The following is a 17,478-nucleotide window of genomic DNA, read 5'->3' on the forward strand; positions in this document are numbered from 1 at the left end:
GCCTGCTCAACACAATAGCAATCTCACTTACTGCCAATGCAGCGACCTGGCGATCAATGCTGCGCTGTGCAGTATGTTGCTCCAATGAAATGCACCAGCAGGTTCTCAACACAATACTGGAACAGCTTTGAAATGCCCAGTACCTTTATTCACTGCACAAGCACATTTTGGTACTCTGATCTGATAAAGATTCACATAAAGAAGACTGAATTTCCAAAGCACTCGTGTCTCTGCTGTTGCACAGTCCGTCTCAGGTTATTTGGTTGATCCGCAGCAAAGACGGTTTAAAGTGCAGATAGAGCTTTCTGTGTCACTCCTTTCCAACACCTCAGATGTTCTTCATTGATTATCATTTTCTTCACACATTCATTTTCATTTCTTACATTTGACTTCCAAAGCTTTAGCTTCTGCTATAAGGTTCCATATGTCTGCGTTTGAACTCTCTTCATTTATAAAGCATGTAACAAACACTTGTCTAGATCGGTTTAAGTTGCTGTCGTCACTGTTATTTTTACCTTTAAGCTGCATATTGTCAGTTTTATTTGTGTGATTTACACCATATTGCATAGACCATTTTCACTGAAAGAAGAGAGAAATCAAAAAAATCTGTTACATTTCTTTTAATGAAACTAAATACATTGCTTTTACTGTAAAATGGTGATATTAAAATAGCATCACCTACAGATACCTAACTGTTTTGCATTGTGAAAACAAAAGTGCTGAAGACATGGTTGCATGTCTATGCTAAGCTTTTATATCTTTATTAAGTTGGTGTGATGTTGGTTCATGTCTATAATGACAGCCACATTGTACATCAGTATATATTCATGTCTTTTTCATTTCTCTTTTGTGCTAGATAAACACAATCTAGGGCTTAGAAAGTCTGCACAAAAACTACGCACAGAAAAAGTTGGTACTTGAAAAGCTTTTCTTGCATATTTTTGCATTCGTGTCAACATCAGCACACGGGCGTTCGTGAGCTTTCACTTTCCCCATACATGTTGCAGCACACTCAAGCAAACTTAATGCTTCAGAGCTTATGTGAAGAGATGGAGGGGAGGGGAGATGTAGGTTATAGGTTAAGTATCTTCTATCAGAGTAAAGCTGCTCTTTTCTCTATTTCTCTCTATATGGTAAAAATGGTGTAAGGAAATGGCTCAGAGCTTGCACACAACCTAGGCTAAAGGCCTAAAACAAAGCAAAGAAATGAGAAGAGGTATGATCTTCTCATTTCCTTACTAACCTTATCTTATACTTTTTAGTTAAACAGGATCAGAAATCCGGATTAGTAGGTTCCAACTTGCATATTTTAGTGCAAATATGCAATAATACATCCACTTACTCCACACTGGTTCCAGGATGTCAAAATAAAAATAAAAACATACACAACTTTGCTGAAAATATCTATAGCATGCTTGTAAAAATTAATAAAATGTGTTAGAAATTAAAAGCCTAAAACAACAATGCACTCGGTTGCATCAAAAAGTTAAATGGGACTTTTTTGAATCAGCTTTCTTCCTGCTGCTCTTCTACAAAAACCAGACTTGCAACTTACATGACTAATTGTTACCCAGTTAAAAGATTCTTCAACCTGAGAGGTGAATCTATGCACCTCCTTAGAGTTACCAGATTTCAGATTAATTCTCTGCTTGCCTGGCCTGTCAGCTTAGGTGAACTAAATTGGGAATATGCAAAGTATGCAATGATTGCCAGATCTTAATTTCCAAAAACATAAACTTAAAACTACAGTATTCTTTTCCTTTCACTTCACAAATATCCATCACCTTGAGTTGATCTGTCTGATAAAATTCAAACACATCTCATTAAAGTTTGTACGTGTAACATGACAAACTACAAAAAAGTCCAAGGGGTATGCAAGCTACTGTATACATGCATCTGCAGCCAAAATGCCATGGTTAGTGAGCAGACAAGGCAGCATGATGACAGGAGTATGGGCTCAAGAAGAACAGACCCACTGAGGTATGCGGACAAACACAGACAGGCAGTGAGATTATTTAAACAGTTCTTTTATAGCTGAAGTTGATGTTAAAGTTATAAAAACACTGACACATGTTTTGTCAGGTTCCCAATGAATATAAACAGTCAGGACGTTCATATGATTTTGGCACAAAAGGAAGCTCATGCTGCTCTGATGAAAACTTTTAAAAGGGCTTTTCAGGTTGCAGAAAAGGAGCAAAATTGCAGTAAACATGAAATACTACAGCTTTGCTTGTATTACGTGAAACTATGTCCAGTAAATTGGAGAAATTAAGAAAATGCCTTAATTAAATTGTGTTTAGTGTGGGGTTTAATATCTACAGTTACTCCACGTTTCCATTTTTTTCTGTCTTGTTGCTGCTCTCAGACGGTGTTCAGGATTGTGGTGCTGGGGATATGGGATTACATTGAGAACAAAGTAGAGGTGAGCTCTCATGTGTCCCATGAGAAGTGAATCGATGGCTTTTTTTTCTGCAGGTGTTATAACTCAAGGGTTGCTTTTTTTGTTGCAGGTGTTTGATGGAGCTGTCATCGTTCTCTCTTTGGCCCCCATGGTGGCCTCCACAGTGGCCAACGGCCCCAGCAGCCCCTGGGATGCCATCGGCCTCATTATCTCACTGCGCATCTGGAGGGTTAAGAGAATCATTGACGGTGAGCCAGGAGGCGCCAACGTCTCCTCCATCCTCTCAGACAGATAATGCACCGCACTCGCTGTGTTGAGTCTTGAGATTTATTTGTTTGTTTTAGTTTTTCCTTATAATGGGCAAGGTGTCATTTATCAAAAGTCACCTGTGAAGCTCCAAAAAGCTCATTGACACAGATTATACAGAACTAAACATGTTGCTCCCTCGTGTGGTTGTTCAGTGAAATGCAAGATGAGTTAAAATAAATATTGTATGGCGCCCTGAGCTTCATTTATTTTGCACTGAATAATGACTGTTTATATACCTTCAAACTATGAACAGTTTCCATTGAATGATGACAATTATGCAAAAAAAACATTAATTATTGAAAATGTAAAGAAATCTTTGACTATACTAAATTCACCATTCAGAGACTGTAGGAGCAAATTTTAAATTATGTTATAATCAACATCAGATCAAGTGTTTGGTATGAGGAGTTCAGCAGCGTAAGGGGGCCACCTGGTGGCCCGGGGACTATGGCTGCCACTTAAAACTTATTTATTGCTATTATTTTAAATTAATCTATTAACATTTTAAGGCTATTCAAAAGTACTACTTTTGCTCCCAAAATCAAAAGCATTCATTGTATGCCACAAAAAGTGCATGAGAAAAATAAACGAAATGAACCCCTCAGTATAGACATATTTCAGGGTAAAATTCCAGAAAATTCTACAAGTTGTGAAAGTTAAATTTGTCAAATATAAGACTAATCTAGAAATACATAAACATCGGGCTCATTTCAGGCTTGGGTGCAACGCCAATGAGGAAAAAAAAATTCTATTATCGACTTTATTATTAATTGTGTGTAATATTTGTTTTTCCACATGTAATATTAAGGTTACCTATAAAGTTAAATGTGCTTAAAACATGCAGCAGAAAAACAGATATGACTGGTTGCATAAAGTTTGCTTATTAATCTCAGCCACAGCATTAATCAGTAATCCGCAACATTATGGTCAAAACATTTTCTCAAATGTAAAACAACCTGTCCCACTACTTAGGGTGCATTCAGCTCAGCGGTGTAAAAAACTGAAGATGGCTGAAGATGGCTGTCTGTTGGCTCATTATTAGCATCTTATACTCTGTTTCTTTGTTAATAAACCTTACAGAGTTTTCAAACGCCAGGTTAACATCTTCACTTTAAATTCTTTCCAAAATTATATCATCTCCACTTTTGAACGCGTTTAGAAACTTAGGACAATATCTTGGAGGTAGTTTTCCCGTGCTTTATATTGGCTTTGTGTATACGCAAAGTTTTGACTCCTCCAATATTTGCAGTATGTCCATAAATGTAACTCCAACCCAACACGAGGCTGAAAGCATTACTGGTGCTATAAACTGTCAGATGCAGACAGTCAGATGATGTATTTTTGTATTACAACTCCAGAATTGCTTTAAGTCCATCTGATGCTTTTCTCTGGAAAGTTTCCCTCTAACTAAACATTACACAAATTAAATTAAAAACTTAGATCAGTCTGTTTTGTTTTCCAGCATATGTTCTGCAAGTGAAGGTGGAAATGGAGCTGGAGATCCAGCAGTACGAGAAGGCTAAAGCAGTGCGGGAGGAGCAGCTTGATCGTCTAACCCAGATCTGCCAAGAACAAGCTGTAAGTTCTCACTTAGTTCATCTCTCTTATGTTGTTTTGTAGCAGTGTGAAACCAGCAGAGGGCAGCAAAATGCCACATGAGAGAAACTATTACACAGCTGGGCAAAGTGTATACAAACAAGAAAATAAATTACACTATGGTCGTGACATCTGTTTGAAGGTGCTCTATATTTTATAATTAATTATTCTTTTTTATCACATTTGGAAAGTCTGCAAATAATATAACCTTCTGTTTAAAAAGTATTTACTTCCTTGCAGATTTCTTTTTTTTGTCACTCTGAAATGTTTCAGACAAATCAAACATGTTTTGATAAGAAATAAAGCTAAGAAAGCCCAATATAAAAAGCAGTGTAATGAAAAACATATAAACCAACAAACCAAGAGAAAAAAATTGAAGGACTGTATCAGGAGGCAAACCCTCTCTGTAAATAAATTATTTGGGCTGAGAAACATCCCTTGTCACTGTTTGCAGTAAAAAAAAATAAAAGCTAAAATTCCTCATATGTTCTCTTTTTCCTTTGATTTTCTTCCTTACAGTTTGAAATCAGACAGCTGAGGGCCCACCTCGCCCAGCAGGATCTGGACCTGGTAGCAGAGCGTGAAGCCGCCATGCAGATCCACCATATGTGGGGGAAAGAGAGCAGCAGCTTCCAGGAGGTGGACGGGTTAGCAGCAGGGGCCTCTGACAATCACAGACCAGCCAAAGTTAGGGCACCTCGGGGGGCTGCAGGTAACCCGCACAAAACATCCAGCTGTGGTTTATTACTGAGAACTAAAGGAGGAGGAAAGATGGTCATTCACCAATAAATGGTGGAGAAATTGAATATCTTTAAAGGAGCTAAAGGTTTAATTGTAGTTTGGGGTGGACAGTAAACAAGCAGCAAAAAAATATGTAATACCACAAAAAGGGTTGCAAATAACTTATTTGAAACATTAGAAAGATTCACTTCTTTATTTGTTTGTGATTCTTTTGTTCTCAAATAAATCAGAGCCTTTAAAACTGTCTGCTGAGACAAAATGGTAAAAAAAAAAAAAAATGTGGGGAAGATTTTGTGAAACAATCTGTGACAATAAATTCAGTGTGTCCTTATAAAGATAGACATGCATATAAACTATGTTAACAATTGAAAGCCATAAAGCAAAAAAGAACTAAGTTAGTTCACCCTAGAAAACCTCCAAGACACCATTAGTTTCTGCAAATGTTCCTTCCAAACCGATGGACCTTTTAAATCTTTTAAATTAGACATGAACAATAGTTCTCTTGGGCTTTCTAGAGGTCTTTTAGAAGACGTTTTCCCTCCAGGCCTTCTTCCTGATTCTGACAATACAGTCCCAATAAAAAGATTACTCCGTGTTTTATATATCAGGACACAATGATTATGATCTGGCCTTATGTATTTCCGGAATTATTTCAAACTAATCTAAGTTGTCCAAAAAAAAGCACAGCACATTCAAAACTGTCATTACGTAAGGGCAAAATTGAAAAGGAGCTTTAAAAAAATGAGTAGACACTATGATTCAAAGTCTTGTTGAGACACCTTTAGCAGTGACCCTTCATAGCAGATACTTCTGGTTTCTTTATCTAATTGTACTGTAATGAACTGTAATATTTAACATGCTAACTCTGAAATCTAAAAATAATCTTTTTTTTTTTTTTACTTTTTCTCAAAAGTGCATGTTCAGAATTGTCAAGCATATCAACTCCTGAAAATTCACCACTCTGTTAAATATTTCTAATGTTCAGTTTGTTGAACTGACTATCAGCAGCACTTGTCATAAAGTCGTTGCTGATGTGTTTCCTTCTTGTTATCAGCAAACTGCCCAAACTCCTGCTCTCATCGGTGTGGTCACACTGCTAATCATCTGTTAATTAGTAGTTTAAACACCAGCATTAGGCTGCTACTGCTCCTCCTAAATCCTACGGAAGCTTAGAGGGTGCTCTTATTTTTCCACCCACAGCTTTTCTGTTTGTGTTTAATTTTTATTTGATATAAAACAGCATTGTGGAACCTATTGTGTGCTTCAGGTCAGATTTGAGCAATGTTAAAAACTTGTTAAGATGCCATGATCTTTTATGTCTGGCGACATAAAAGCGCAGAACTGATATTAGTACTGCCTCTGCATATTGTCCAACATATAATTTAACAGAACAATTTGTCTAGTTGACTTTAAAATGAATGCTTGACAATTTGGCCCGCTGGAGGCAACAAAATTAGCAAATGAAGACAAGAATTTGCAGAAAATGTAGCACGACTTCCTTTATCCTCCACAGAATAAACATTCATCAAACCGTGTAAGGGTGTTGGTGTCCTCAGAATAAATCTTTTCACCTTCCTCATCAAAATTCTGGTGCCACGCCTGAACTATACATCACATAGTGAGCCAGAGCCTGGTCTATAAACCTCTCACACAGAGACGGCTCATAACTCAGAGGACACAGAACACTGTCTGTACAGGTGATGTCAGGGGCTCACAACACCGAAGCATTTTCTTTATCGGCGTTATAAATCACAGCGTGAAACAGACTGCATGTTTGAAGTCGAACTGCATTTCAGCTGGGCTCGAAAGTCTCACACTCAAGTGGTATTGATCATTCAGGGAATGGTGTCTGTCGCTGTTTGGACTGAACAATGAGGACAGACTCATAAAAATAAAACCCCAGGCATAAATCAATGTACTGTGGAGTCGGGCATATTAACAGTTATGCAGAGAGACGTTTCCAAAAACTTATATGTGTAAAATACAAATGTGTCACAAATTTATCTGAAATTATCGTTTTTTGGATTAGAAATGTTTAGGAATTTATGTCAGTTACTTACTGTGTTTGTTGAATAACTTAATTTGATTTCATATGTTTTACATTTAAATTTATCTGCAACAGAAATTAATCATTAAATTAAGTTTAAAAACTTCAATGTAATTGCAGTATCTATATCACTTTGTTATACTATACAACTGCATAGTGAGCCATTAATTACAATGTAATACAGAGTTTGCTTTTGATAGTTTAGTTGTTTTGAATTTGGTTTAATTTTATTTGCTTAACATATTTAAAACAAAAAGAAAACCTTCATTATCAATAAGCAAATATTCCTTGGGCACACCTGTAAAAAGTTGCATAAAACATATTGTTAACTAGTTATTACACAGGAAGCTATAGATAACGTTAATATTAAACATCTAACAATTGTGTACTACTCCAAGTGTTTACTCATTTTATTTATTATTTACTAATTTGTTACCACAGCTCTATTTTAATAATCCTCAGAGGTTGTATTATCATAAATGAGGATTTGGGGAATAATTTTCTTCTTTCTTATGCAACTTACACTGATTTTGTGTTTTACCATTATAATTTATAACTACTGTAGTGTACACTATATTTACGCTGGGATGAGTTTTATCCTCCTTTTTTTCCTATTTTCAGATCATCATGGTCAGGATGACATGAATAACTACATCAGCCAGTACTACAGCGAGCCAAGCAGCGGTGAGTATCAGCAAACCAAAACTGTGGTTTTGTAGGCTATTTGTTCTCTTTGAAGTTTTTCACATTTTGTCACATTGCAACTGCTGGTACACAAAACTGGGGTTTCAATGGATAGCGCAACGACAAGCAGTCCATAATTGTTAAACAGGAACATAGCTCAAACTTTTGTCCAACCATCTTAGGAAAATCAGACAGAAAGCTTCTATTCACAGACATGAATCTACTGTGAATAGATGGCGACCCTAAACTTCCTCTGTAGTTTAGGGTCGTTATTCCACTGGAAGAACTTTTACAGTTTCTTATAGGTCTCTGTCCAGGATTTAGCTCTGCCTACTATCCAATCAATCTGTTCATTTTTAGAGTCCCTGGTTAATAAAGGTATCCCCACAGCATGAGGCTGCCACTACCATGTTTTAAGATGGGAATTTAGTGTCAAGTGTGATTTTCGCTGTTAACTTCTGCATGTTGGACCAAAAAGTTAAATTCTTGTCAAATTTGACTAAAGCATCTTCTTCCACTTTCCTTGTTAGTCACGACCCTACTTAGTCACTAATGTGCTCTAACAAACCCCTGAGGTCTTCATAGAACAGCTCTACTCATGTTTTGACTAAATTGTACACAGGTGGACCCTATTTTACTAATTAGGTTACTTTTAAAGACAACAGGTTCCACTGCATTTTATTTAGCGGCATCAAAGTAAAGGGGAGTGAATATAAAGGTACACCGGTCTAAGTCTTATTTGTGAAGATTTTTGATATTTTTTCCTGTTCTTTCACTTCACAATTATGCCCCTCGTTTAGTTTTGAGTCGTATAAACTCTCAAAACTAAAGTTTGTTGAAGTTTGTTGGTGTAATGTGACAAAAGATGACAAAGTTCAAAAGTGCACAAATGTTTTTGTAGGAACCATCAGCAAGATTACTTCATTCCAAGGTTGTTTTATTAAAAAATATATTTTTGCAGATATGGGTATCCCAGATCCAGCCCGTGTCATCACCACGGCAGCGATAGATGTCCATCTGCCCAACAACCCCAGCCAGCTTCCCTCTACCTTAGTGAGCGCCGACGCGGCGCCGTCCAGCCGACTGCAGCGCACCAGCAGCTCTGTGAGCGAGGCGTCCACCACCGCCGTGTCCCGCAGCAGCTTCAGCGCCCGTCAGCACAGCATCAGCAGCCACACGCTGGGCTCCAGCATGGACTGCAGCTCCACGGTGCGCGAGGCCTCCACCTCCACGGACTACAGCGACCAGCGCTGCTACCCGCCACCGTACAGCAGCCCGCTGGCCCTGGGCCCCCAGCCGCGAGGGAGTCCCAGCGCCGTGGTGCAGGAGCTGCTCTACTCGCTTTCTGAGGACTCCTGCCTCACTCAGAAGGGCTTGGACCCCGTTAATCTAAAACCGCCCAGTCCGACTGGTTCCACCAAAACCAGCCCAGAGCTGGAGCGCAGACTGAACATTTATAACAAGAGGAACCAAGAGAGCCGGATCGGGCTTCACGGCAAGCCTGTGATCCACGTGCAGGGTAACGAGCCTCTGCTTGAGGAGAAATACAGGATGATGGGATCAGTGGAGACTTCAGTCAACCGTCTGTCAGAAGCGTAGGACTTCACAGACCAACTATCGAGGCTCACTCGTCAGATCAAATGCAAAAAAAAAAAAAAAAACTCAACTACCCTTGACAAGTCACTGGCACATGAACTCTGCCTTTAATCCTCTTTATATCGCTGGGACTTAAGAGGATGAACTCACCACAAGGGGCACTGATAAAATATAGACAGATTATTCATCAGGCTACACTTTTCAGGAATTGACAATTTCTTACTTTTCCTAACACAAACCAGCAGCGCGAACAAGGTCTGGAATCCCCCCCCCCCAAAAGAAAAAAAAAACCTGCTTGTGCAGACAAGTTTGCTTTTCATGTTCTTTTTCTTTTAAAAAATGAAGAGGGGAAGACGATGGTGCTGAGGGCTTAACATTATTATTATTACACTTTAGAGCTCTCCAAATAATCTTGTCTCGTTACATCATCTGGAAACAGGCAGCAGTGTCTAAGTCAGCATCTCCAAATTCATTAACAGTCCTTCTCAATGGACTCCTGCAGGGCAAAATATTATCATCTCAACTTCTATTCTTTAACTTTCTACATTTTTATCTACAGTCAGAGTTAAAGGAATTTTATCTTTGGACTTTTAAAATGTCAGATGATTTGTAATTACTCCAGGTGCCATGACTGGAAGCTGTCCAGCCCCAGTTTAATAAGATTATTCAAGATTTTGCCAATCCACATTAAGGTATTTAAAACCCTCCAGGTTTCATGTAAGCTTAAATAAATGGGTTTTTTTCTTTGTTTTACATAGTTTTGTGTAAATATTCACAAATGGGAATGACTATCTCACAAAAGAGCAAGAAATGTGAGAGTTTAAATAAAGTGCAAAAAAAAAAATAATGATAGCATGAACCTTTAAGATTTGTGACCACACTGGAAACTTTCTAAACGTTTCTCTGATCAAGGTAAAGCAATGAACTTAATAAACTTAATAAAAATCAAAACATGGCAAATTCATAGATGTTTTGAACTATGTGTTTAATACACTGCTTTTCAAAAGCATCTCTTTACTTACTGTACATTTCCTTTGAGACATCTTACATGTAAAATTCAGACATCCCAAAGTACTGTTCCAAGACTTTAAATACAATTTACATGTACTACAGAAAGCAAAAAGATGCAATCAGAGGTTATTCATAAACCATCTGATATCTGCAGCCTACGTCAAAACTGGAATTTAACGAATAATGAGATTTTGTAGAACACCAACATACAGCTTCAAAAACGTGTTAAGGCAGTGACTGTTTCCTGTGGTTGCTCTCTTATTTATTCCATCTGTACGACAAAGCGCTGGCTCGATTCCCCTCACTTGCTCAGAGCTTCCGTCATCTCAGGAACAGCCTTCAGAGAAAAACAGATGAAATTACTTGTGTGTCGTTATCAGCGGCATTATTTCAATAATGTTCATCAATGTTCTCTAATAAACCTCTTAGGCCTTCAAAGAAGAGATTAAAATTCTAAATAATGAATTCTGTCTAGTATGTATGTGACTTCTGAGGGGAGATTATTGCAGTGCATTTAATTTATGGGGTATCAGAGGAAAAGAGGTTGGAGAAAAGAAAAGCTAATAAATAAAACTACTTTTCATCAACTTTTCACCCCCCCCATAATAATGCACTACTTTATCTTGACCCGTCCAATGAAATCTCAACATAATCCTGCAGTTTGTGGTTGCAGTGTCACAAAATGCGGAGAAGTTTAAGAGGTATGAATCCTTTTGCATGATGCTACTGACTTAAGCGATAAATATGCATGCTAATTTATTCACATGCCTCCGCATTTGACTCGAGCAGCGTCTGAGGAGAATCATCAGTCACTGCCCGAGTTCCTGCAGGGTATCAATGTCCATTTAGGAAAAAAGTAGAGAGCCCATCCATTTTAATCAGTTATCTGAGGAGTGATCACATGTAAGATGATCTCACCCAGCAGGTCACAACTCTGCTGCCACCAGCTTATTCCTAATCACTCCTACAGAGTTTGTCAGGACACCTGGGCTGCTCAGCCACTACTGCAGGGCTAAATAAAACATGACCAACAGGACACACATGAAAATATAACCTGCTAGCCTTTCACAGACGGCACTGGATTCCAGTGTTAGTCATGCCAACGCGCCTGGCTCGATATCCCCGAGCACCAACTTGACACAAGAACGCAACTGAGCGTATAAGAGGTCTGGCAAGTCGAAGCTCAGAACGCCAACCGAGGCCAACTCTTATCCGGCTATTGATCAGTTTTGATATCTCCTGAGATGCTAATGTGGTCTCCTCATGGCAGCACGCACCAGCCAGAACCCTCCTTAGATTAATTCAAGAGCTTAATAATTCAGCAGTTGCACATTTCCATTAGGTGGAATAAGGCATCCTGCAAAATTTATAAGTTAGGAAACAAATGTTATATTCTGACTGTTATTCTGGACTAAAATCTAATAAAACGCTGGGTTTGCCATACCTTAGTACGAGTTTGTTTTGCTCATAGACACTCACCTTAAAAAGATCCGCCACAAGGCCATAGTCAGCCACCTGGAAAATGGGAGCTTCGGGGTCTTTGTTGATGGCAACAATAGTCTAAAAGGGAAAACAATAATATATTAGAAATGCCTGAAATTTGTGTAAAACACCACTAGTGCTGGCTTAATTAAATGAGGCATGAAGGCACAGGAAAGCAGAAAAATGGATTTATAAAATAAAATGTTTGTCTTTGTCCTCCAACTTTACCTTACTGTCTTTCATTCCAGCCAGGTGTTGGATCGCTCCAGAGATTCCAACTGCAATGTACAAGTCCTAAGAAATGAAACACGAATAGAGGTTAGTTGTGACTAAACACAGCTAAACCAGCACAGAAAACCCAGGTCAGATGTTTAATGAAACCTGCAACAAAGTTTTTCACTACCACAGATAAAGTCGTTGGCACCGGTGAAAAAAAGATATAAAACCAATGCATTTTCATTGCAGCAGCATTTAACAAACTCGTCAGTTGCACAAATAGTGATGCCCATCAATGCTATACAACCACACTTTGCTTAAAAAAAAACAAAAAAACAACAGCACCTGGTGGTCTTTTATATACATACAGAGAGAGAAGAATCACAAATTCGTCTCTAATCAAGAGAGATAATACATAGCTTTGTGTTGATTTGGTCATAAGTTTAGTAAAATTATCCTGTTGAAAGACCCACTAACAACCTTTGTTTCAATCGACTGATAGTATTGACCAGATTTTATTCTTTAAGACATTCCAGTGTATCAAATAATCTATCATGTTAATCACTGTATTTTCCAGAACCTTTAGAAAGGATCCCCCAGCATGACATATTCTCAACAGTACTTAGCAGTGAGCATGACTTGCTTTGCTAAGCTAAATATTGGCGTCATCTGACAACAAAGATTGGTCACCAAGGCAAATATTGGTCACTGGAGACTTGGTAACCAATATTTCACACTCACACTTTATTTTGTCATTCTCTTAAACTGTCTGTACTATATTGAAAAATAGTGAACAATTTGAATTACAAATTATATAATCTTAAACATCCTAATCTTCAAAAACAATGTTGCATTCATTTTCAAGGGATTTTTTTTTTTGGAACACCAAAATGAAATGAATACTCTGAAGCTAAAAGGTAAAACTTTACATATTCATTTAGACACTTTTCTACATATTTTTCCTAAAAGGTGCCAAAGACCTGAACTATACAGTGAATGTTCCAACTGAGGATTCAGAGGAAGTATAGTACCCATTAATGATCTAATGCAAACTGAAAGAAAAAAAAAATGATGAAAACGACACGTCTGAGGCTCTGGTCAGACATCCACTCCATTCTGCTCTAATGGATCAGCTAAATCACTTAGCGCTGCTAAATGTGCCAGTAGGCACATTTCAAAGGAGCCTAATGTGTGGATAATCATAGCTGGGGTATCCTGGCTGAATCATAATAGGAAGTTAAGCTTTTCAAAAGGAGCAGCCATCGCTATCTCACTGAATTGTTGTGTAGAGGATGGCAGACGATTCTCACAGTAAAGTGTATAACATTAATGCTGCAGCTGAGCTTAAGATCTGCTCAAATTTTAAAGATGAAAACAACTTCATCTCTTTAACTATAAGTTAGTCAATTTTCCAATGCTCCCTTCATTTGTTGATCAAGTGTTTTCCACTAATATTCAACTGATGTAAGGTTGAACATACGGGTGCTACGATCTTGCCAGTCTGTCCAACTTGCATGTCATTAGGGACGAACCCAGCATCCACTGCAGCTCTGGATGCACCAACTGCAATAAAACAACAGCAGATTTATATTTTAATCAATCAGCACAACTATAACAAATGAACCCTCATATTTCTCATCGTACCAGCAGCGTTCAATTTGTCAGCAAGGTCGTAAAGCAGTTTGAAATTCTCTCCGCTCTTCAAGCCTCTTCCTAGAAAAATAACAGCTCGACATTAGGTGCTTGGAGACTTTCTTTTTTTTTGTGCTACCCATTATTAACAGTGATAAATTCATTTTGAGATCTTGAGTCAAAGATAGGTGGGTTCATACCTCCTGACACCACAACCTTTGCACTCGTCAGCTCAGGACGGTCGCTCTTTGTCAAATTTTGCTCGAGCCACTCAGAAACTCCAGCAGGAGGAGTAGAAGCAACTGCAAATCAGAACGGCGACAATCAGTACAAGCAAGACAGGATTTTGCTCGTCTTGCTCGTACTGGTATAGCTTGCTTTGTTTTCTTTTAAGGCTGTACTCAAACACAGAAGGCTGAATCTTTAACACCTTCTACTGATGCAGCACTTCCTCCCTCTGCTGAAGTTGCTTCGAACGCCGTCCCTCGGACAGTGAAGACCTTGACCGCCTCGTTACATTTCACCGTGCTGAGAGCGTTTCCTGTACCAAGATATGTTTCACTTCAGAACTAAACCACAAAACAAAGCTAAATCAACAAAAAAAGGGCAAAAATGTATCATTAAAAAGAAATCCAATTCAGAACAATAATTTGTAGTGGTCTACTTAAGGTTGTCATACCTGCATAAATAGTCCTGACAAACGTATCTGGAGATTTGATTTCAATAATATCTGAAACTGGGGCAACATCCAACTTGGCAGCAACTCTGGGAAGCAGATTCTATTGAATGAAGCAATGAGAGTAGGGCTATAGGTAATACATGACTGATCAGAGACGGAGGCAAAGAATTCTGGGTGTAGCAGGATTTTACCTTTCCAAAAGCAGATGCACCAGCACAGATATGAGTAAAGTTGAACTGCTTTTGTGTTTCCAAGATAAGGGGAGTCAACTCCTCTGCAAACCAAACAGAAAAACATATGATCATATTAAAATTAAACCTCAGACTGCAGGTTTAATTTGCAGTCTGTTTATATTCAACTATAAATTACTGGCCAAGGTATCCATCAACAAGCTCTCTGTGCTTTGTTTAAAAAAAATAGATTTCATCATAACTTGAATGATGTCCTAGCTTTGAAAGTGTACTAATGTTGAAAATGTATTTAAATACCAACATTATAATAAGAACAACTTGTTCAATAAATGTATTATGAACAACATACCTGGCAAGGCACCTTTGTAAGAGTCATGTTGAGCCACCAGAATCTTCTTCACACCCTGCACTTTACTGATCTCCTCTACAACCTCAAAAGAAAGAAAAATTATGTTGGTTAACAATCAAGGGCTTGCATTAGTGATGGTATAGTTACATTTATTATTAATTTTTAATGGCCAACAAAATTAACAGACGTAGACTTGATGCTTTGAAAGGTGTGGATCATGAATAAACCTGTTTCAGAGCAAGTTTTGTTTATAACAAATTGCTGTACATATAGTTTTAGCGAGAAAAAAAAAAGTTTAGCAGCAGAAATACTTCTTACCTTTGCACAGTTCGTTCCTGCAACCAGACAAGACACATCTCCGCCCAGCTTACCGGCAGCAGTGATGGCATTGAGAGTAATGGCGGTCAACTTGTCATTGTTGTGTTCTGCGACAACCAAGGTGCTCTGAAACCTCTGGATGAGGCCAGTCTGTTGGAAAATACAGATCAATCACCATGTGTGGCCGCAGGCTGTGAATGAACAGAGCTGACAGGTGGAACGGAGATCGGGGGCTGTCAGCTCTACAATACCAGTTTGGTATTCAAACACAACATACATACATAATATTTCTGACTCAAAATATTAGGCCAGAAAAAAAAGCTTAAAAATATAAATTAGGAATGGGGCAATATATAATTGGTAACCATTTTAGTATTTTGTGTAAATAATGTCAAACTGTGTTCCATTTACTCAAATTTATCACACCACTGAAATCCTTTACCAGCCCATGACATTTTGTGGAAACAAGACTGTACAAACTAGTGTTGGGACAGTCAACATGGAAGATTATGATGGCAGGTAAATAACCTCTAGACAAACCACAGACAGGATATTACCAGCCAAATCTAGACATGATGGGTGTGACACGATACGAAAAGACATTCAGAGAAAGTACAGAACAAAATAAAAAGCAGATGCACAGTTTTATTCTCTCATTTAAATGCTAATAAAATTAAAGACAGTAGTCTAGCTTCATATTAAAGTACATTTTATTCAGCTGAACAATGAAAAAGAGAGTAAGCATACATTTCAACAATTTAATAATATTATAGAATTTTAGAGGAACCTTATAGTTTCAGTGAGCTTAAACATTTACATTAGCATGATGTTAATTTCCAAATTACAGCTGTGTTGTTTACATAAACTGTTAAGGTATCAATTCTAGGGACGACTTTAAGAGAAAGTAAAATATAATGTATAACAGTGGTAAATATTAAACTACAATATATTTCATAATAGTATGACTATGTTTGTCATTGACAAAGTTGCAGTTTCGTAACTAACATTACGAGGTTTCATAAGAGCTAAGCTAGCGATGCAAACACAAAAAGAAAACTGGCTGAAAAACAACCTTAAATTTCAGCTATTGTAGTGTCTAACATGCAGATAATAATTGATGCAACATTAGAAGTGACCTGATGCATATGCAGACTCACTGAGCAAAGTAATTGCTCAATGAGTCCAACCGAATGAGCTAACCAGTTAGCATCAACAACAAAAACACTTTAGGAATATATAGCTTCGGGAACCTTAAACACCTAAATAGAAGCAACGCATAATAGATCTGTAAAACTCTTACCAGATTCCGCAGAGATGATTTGTTTAAAACTCTGTTCATAATGGACACCTGAGGTTTCGTTTGGATGCAGCGGAGGGATATATCTGCTAGTGGACTTTATGCAAGGACGTTTGTAGGGAAATCTCGCGATAGAATCCCGAGAATCTTTCGGAGAGCTTGGCTACATTTCTCCATGTCGCCTCATAACTGTAATTTTTTTTTATTAATTTTTTTTTTAAGCTTAGATAAGTTGGCTAAATAATGTTTGTTTTGTTTCAGTGCTTCAATAAAAAGAGCTATACACACACGCGCGCGCACCCCCACACACGCACGCCCCCCCCCCAGCCACACACACACATTTTTATATGAAAAATTCCTTATTTAAAATTTGATAGTACTGTGCAAGCAAGTAATTTTTTACTCTACAAAAAAGGTAACTGTTGTGTACTATTTACTATATTTTACTATTTAAAATAAAGACATTTCTCTATTTCTTTTTCTGACCATTTCAAATAAATATATTAATATATTTACAGAATGTATTTATTCTAAGGCACCAGCACCCCTCCCGACCTCACTAGGGACAGGGGTGTAAAGAAATTTAATGGATGGGTATTTATTCTATCTAATTATATTAGATAGAATAGTAGAATAGCACAACCTAAAAAAAACAGATAAATATTTTTCCCCTCTGAAGATTAATATGTACTTGAGTATTGCCTGCATTGTGTGTGTAGCTCTATCTCACATTATTTTACATTGGTGTTAGCTTAAAAAAAAGCTATAAAACTGTGCAAGATCTTAATGAACTTCAAATTTAGTTATCAACTTTTTCATTTTAAATTTCAATCATCGCACCAAGTATCCTGGGGACTTTGTGTTTAAACTCACATTTTTAAGATGTTGATTTTCTATAATTGTGGCAATGTGAACATTTTTCCAGTAGA

General features: G+C 37.7%; 2 protein-coding genes across 2 annotated transcripts in view; one reads left to right on the plus strand and one right to left on the minus strand.

Annotated features, from left to right (window-relative positions):
• Positions 1 to 10,725, plus strand: part of tmem266 (transmembrane protein 266) — a 30,730-nt gene extending 20,005 nt beyond the window's left edge. Inside the window, exons 6-11 of the mRNA XM_028038236.1 lie at positions 2,366 to 2,422; positions 2,511 to 2,649; positions 4,173 to 4,288; positions 4,826 to 5,018; positions 7,716 to 7,778; positions 8,740 to 10,725. Of these exons, the coding sequence (XP_027894037.1) occupies positions 2,366 to 2,422; positions 2,511 to 2,649; positions 4,173 to 4,288; positions 4,826 to 5,018; positions 7,716 to 7,778; positions 8,740 to 9,377 (1,206 nt within the window). The 3' untranslated portion in view covers positions 9,378 to 10,725. The remainder of the gene's footprint in view (positions 1 to 2,365; positions 2,423 to 2,510; positions 2,650 to 4,172; positions 4,289 to 4,825; positions 5,019 to 7,715; positions 7,779 to 8,739) is intronic.
• On the minus strand, positions 10,341 to 16,696 carry etfa (electron transfer flavoprotein subunit alpha). The gene is made up of 12 exons (XM_028038268.1): positions 16,553 to 16,696; positions 15,253 to 15,402; positions 14,935 to 15,016; positions 14,586 to 14,668; positions 14,395 to 14,494; positions 14,146 to 14,256; positions 13,916 to 14,017; positions 13,728 to 13,796; positions 13,564 to 13,646; positions 12,096 to 12,161; positions 11,865 to 11,945; positions 10,341 to 10,722 (listed from the first exon to the last, which is right to left on the minus strand). The coding sequence occupies exons 1-12, from the start codon at positions 16,589 to 16,591 to the stop codon at positions 10,687 to 10,689; spliced, it is 1,002 nt and encodes a 333-aa protein (XP_027894069.1). The 5' UTR covers positions 16,592 to 16,696; the 3' UTR covers positions 10,341 to 10,686.
• Positions 16,697 to 17,478: the final 782 nt, after the last annotated feature.

The sequence above is a fragment of the Xiphophorus couchianus genome, chromosome 2 (assembly GCF_001444195.1).
Source record: "Xiphophorus couchianus chromosome 2, X_couchianus-1.0, whole genome shotgun sequence".
NCBI lineage: Eukaryota > Metazoa > Chordata > Actinopteri > Cyprinodontiformes > Poeciliidae > Xiphophorus > Xiphophorus couchianus.

Bases quoted from the DNA above. Each gene is read 5' to 3' on its own strand.
- etfa (XM_028038268.1), bottom strand. From the start codon at position 16,591: ATGAACAGAGTTTTAAACAAATCATCTCTGCGGAATCTG. The intron at 14,669-14,934 runs GTATGTTGTTCA...TTTGGTTTGCAG, and splicing joins TTACAAAGGTGCCTTGCCAG to AGGAGTTGACTCCCCTTATC. The intron at 12,162-13,563 runs GTATGTTCAACC...TTCATTTCTTAG, and splicing joins CTGGCAAGATCGTAGCACCC to GACTTGTACATTGCAGTTGG.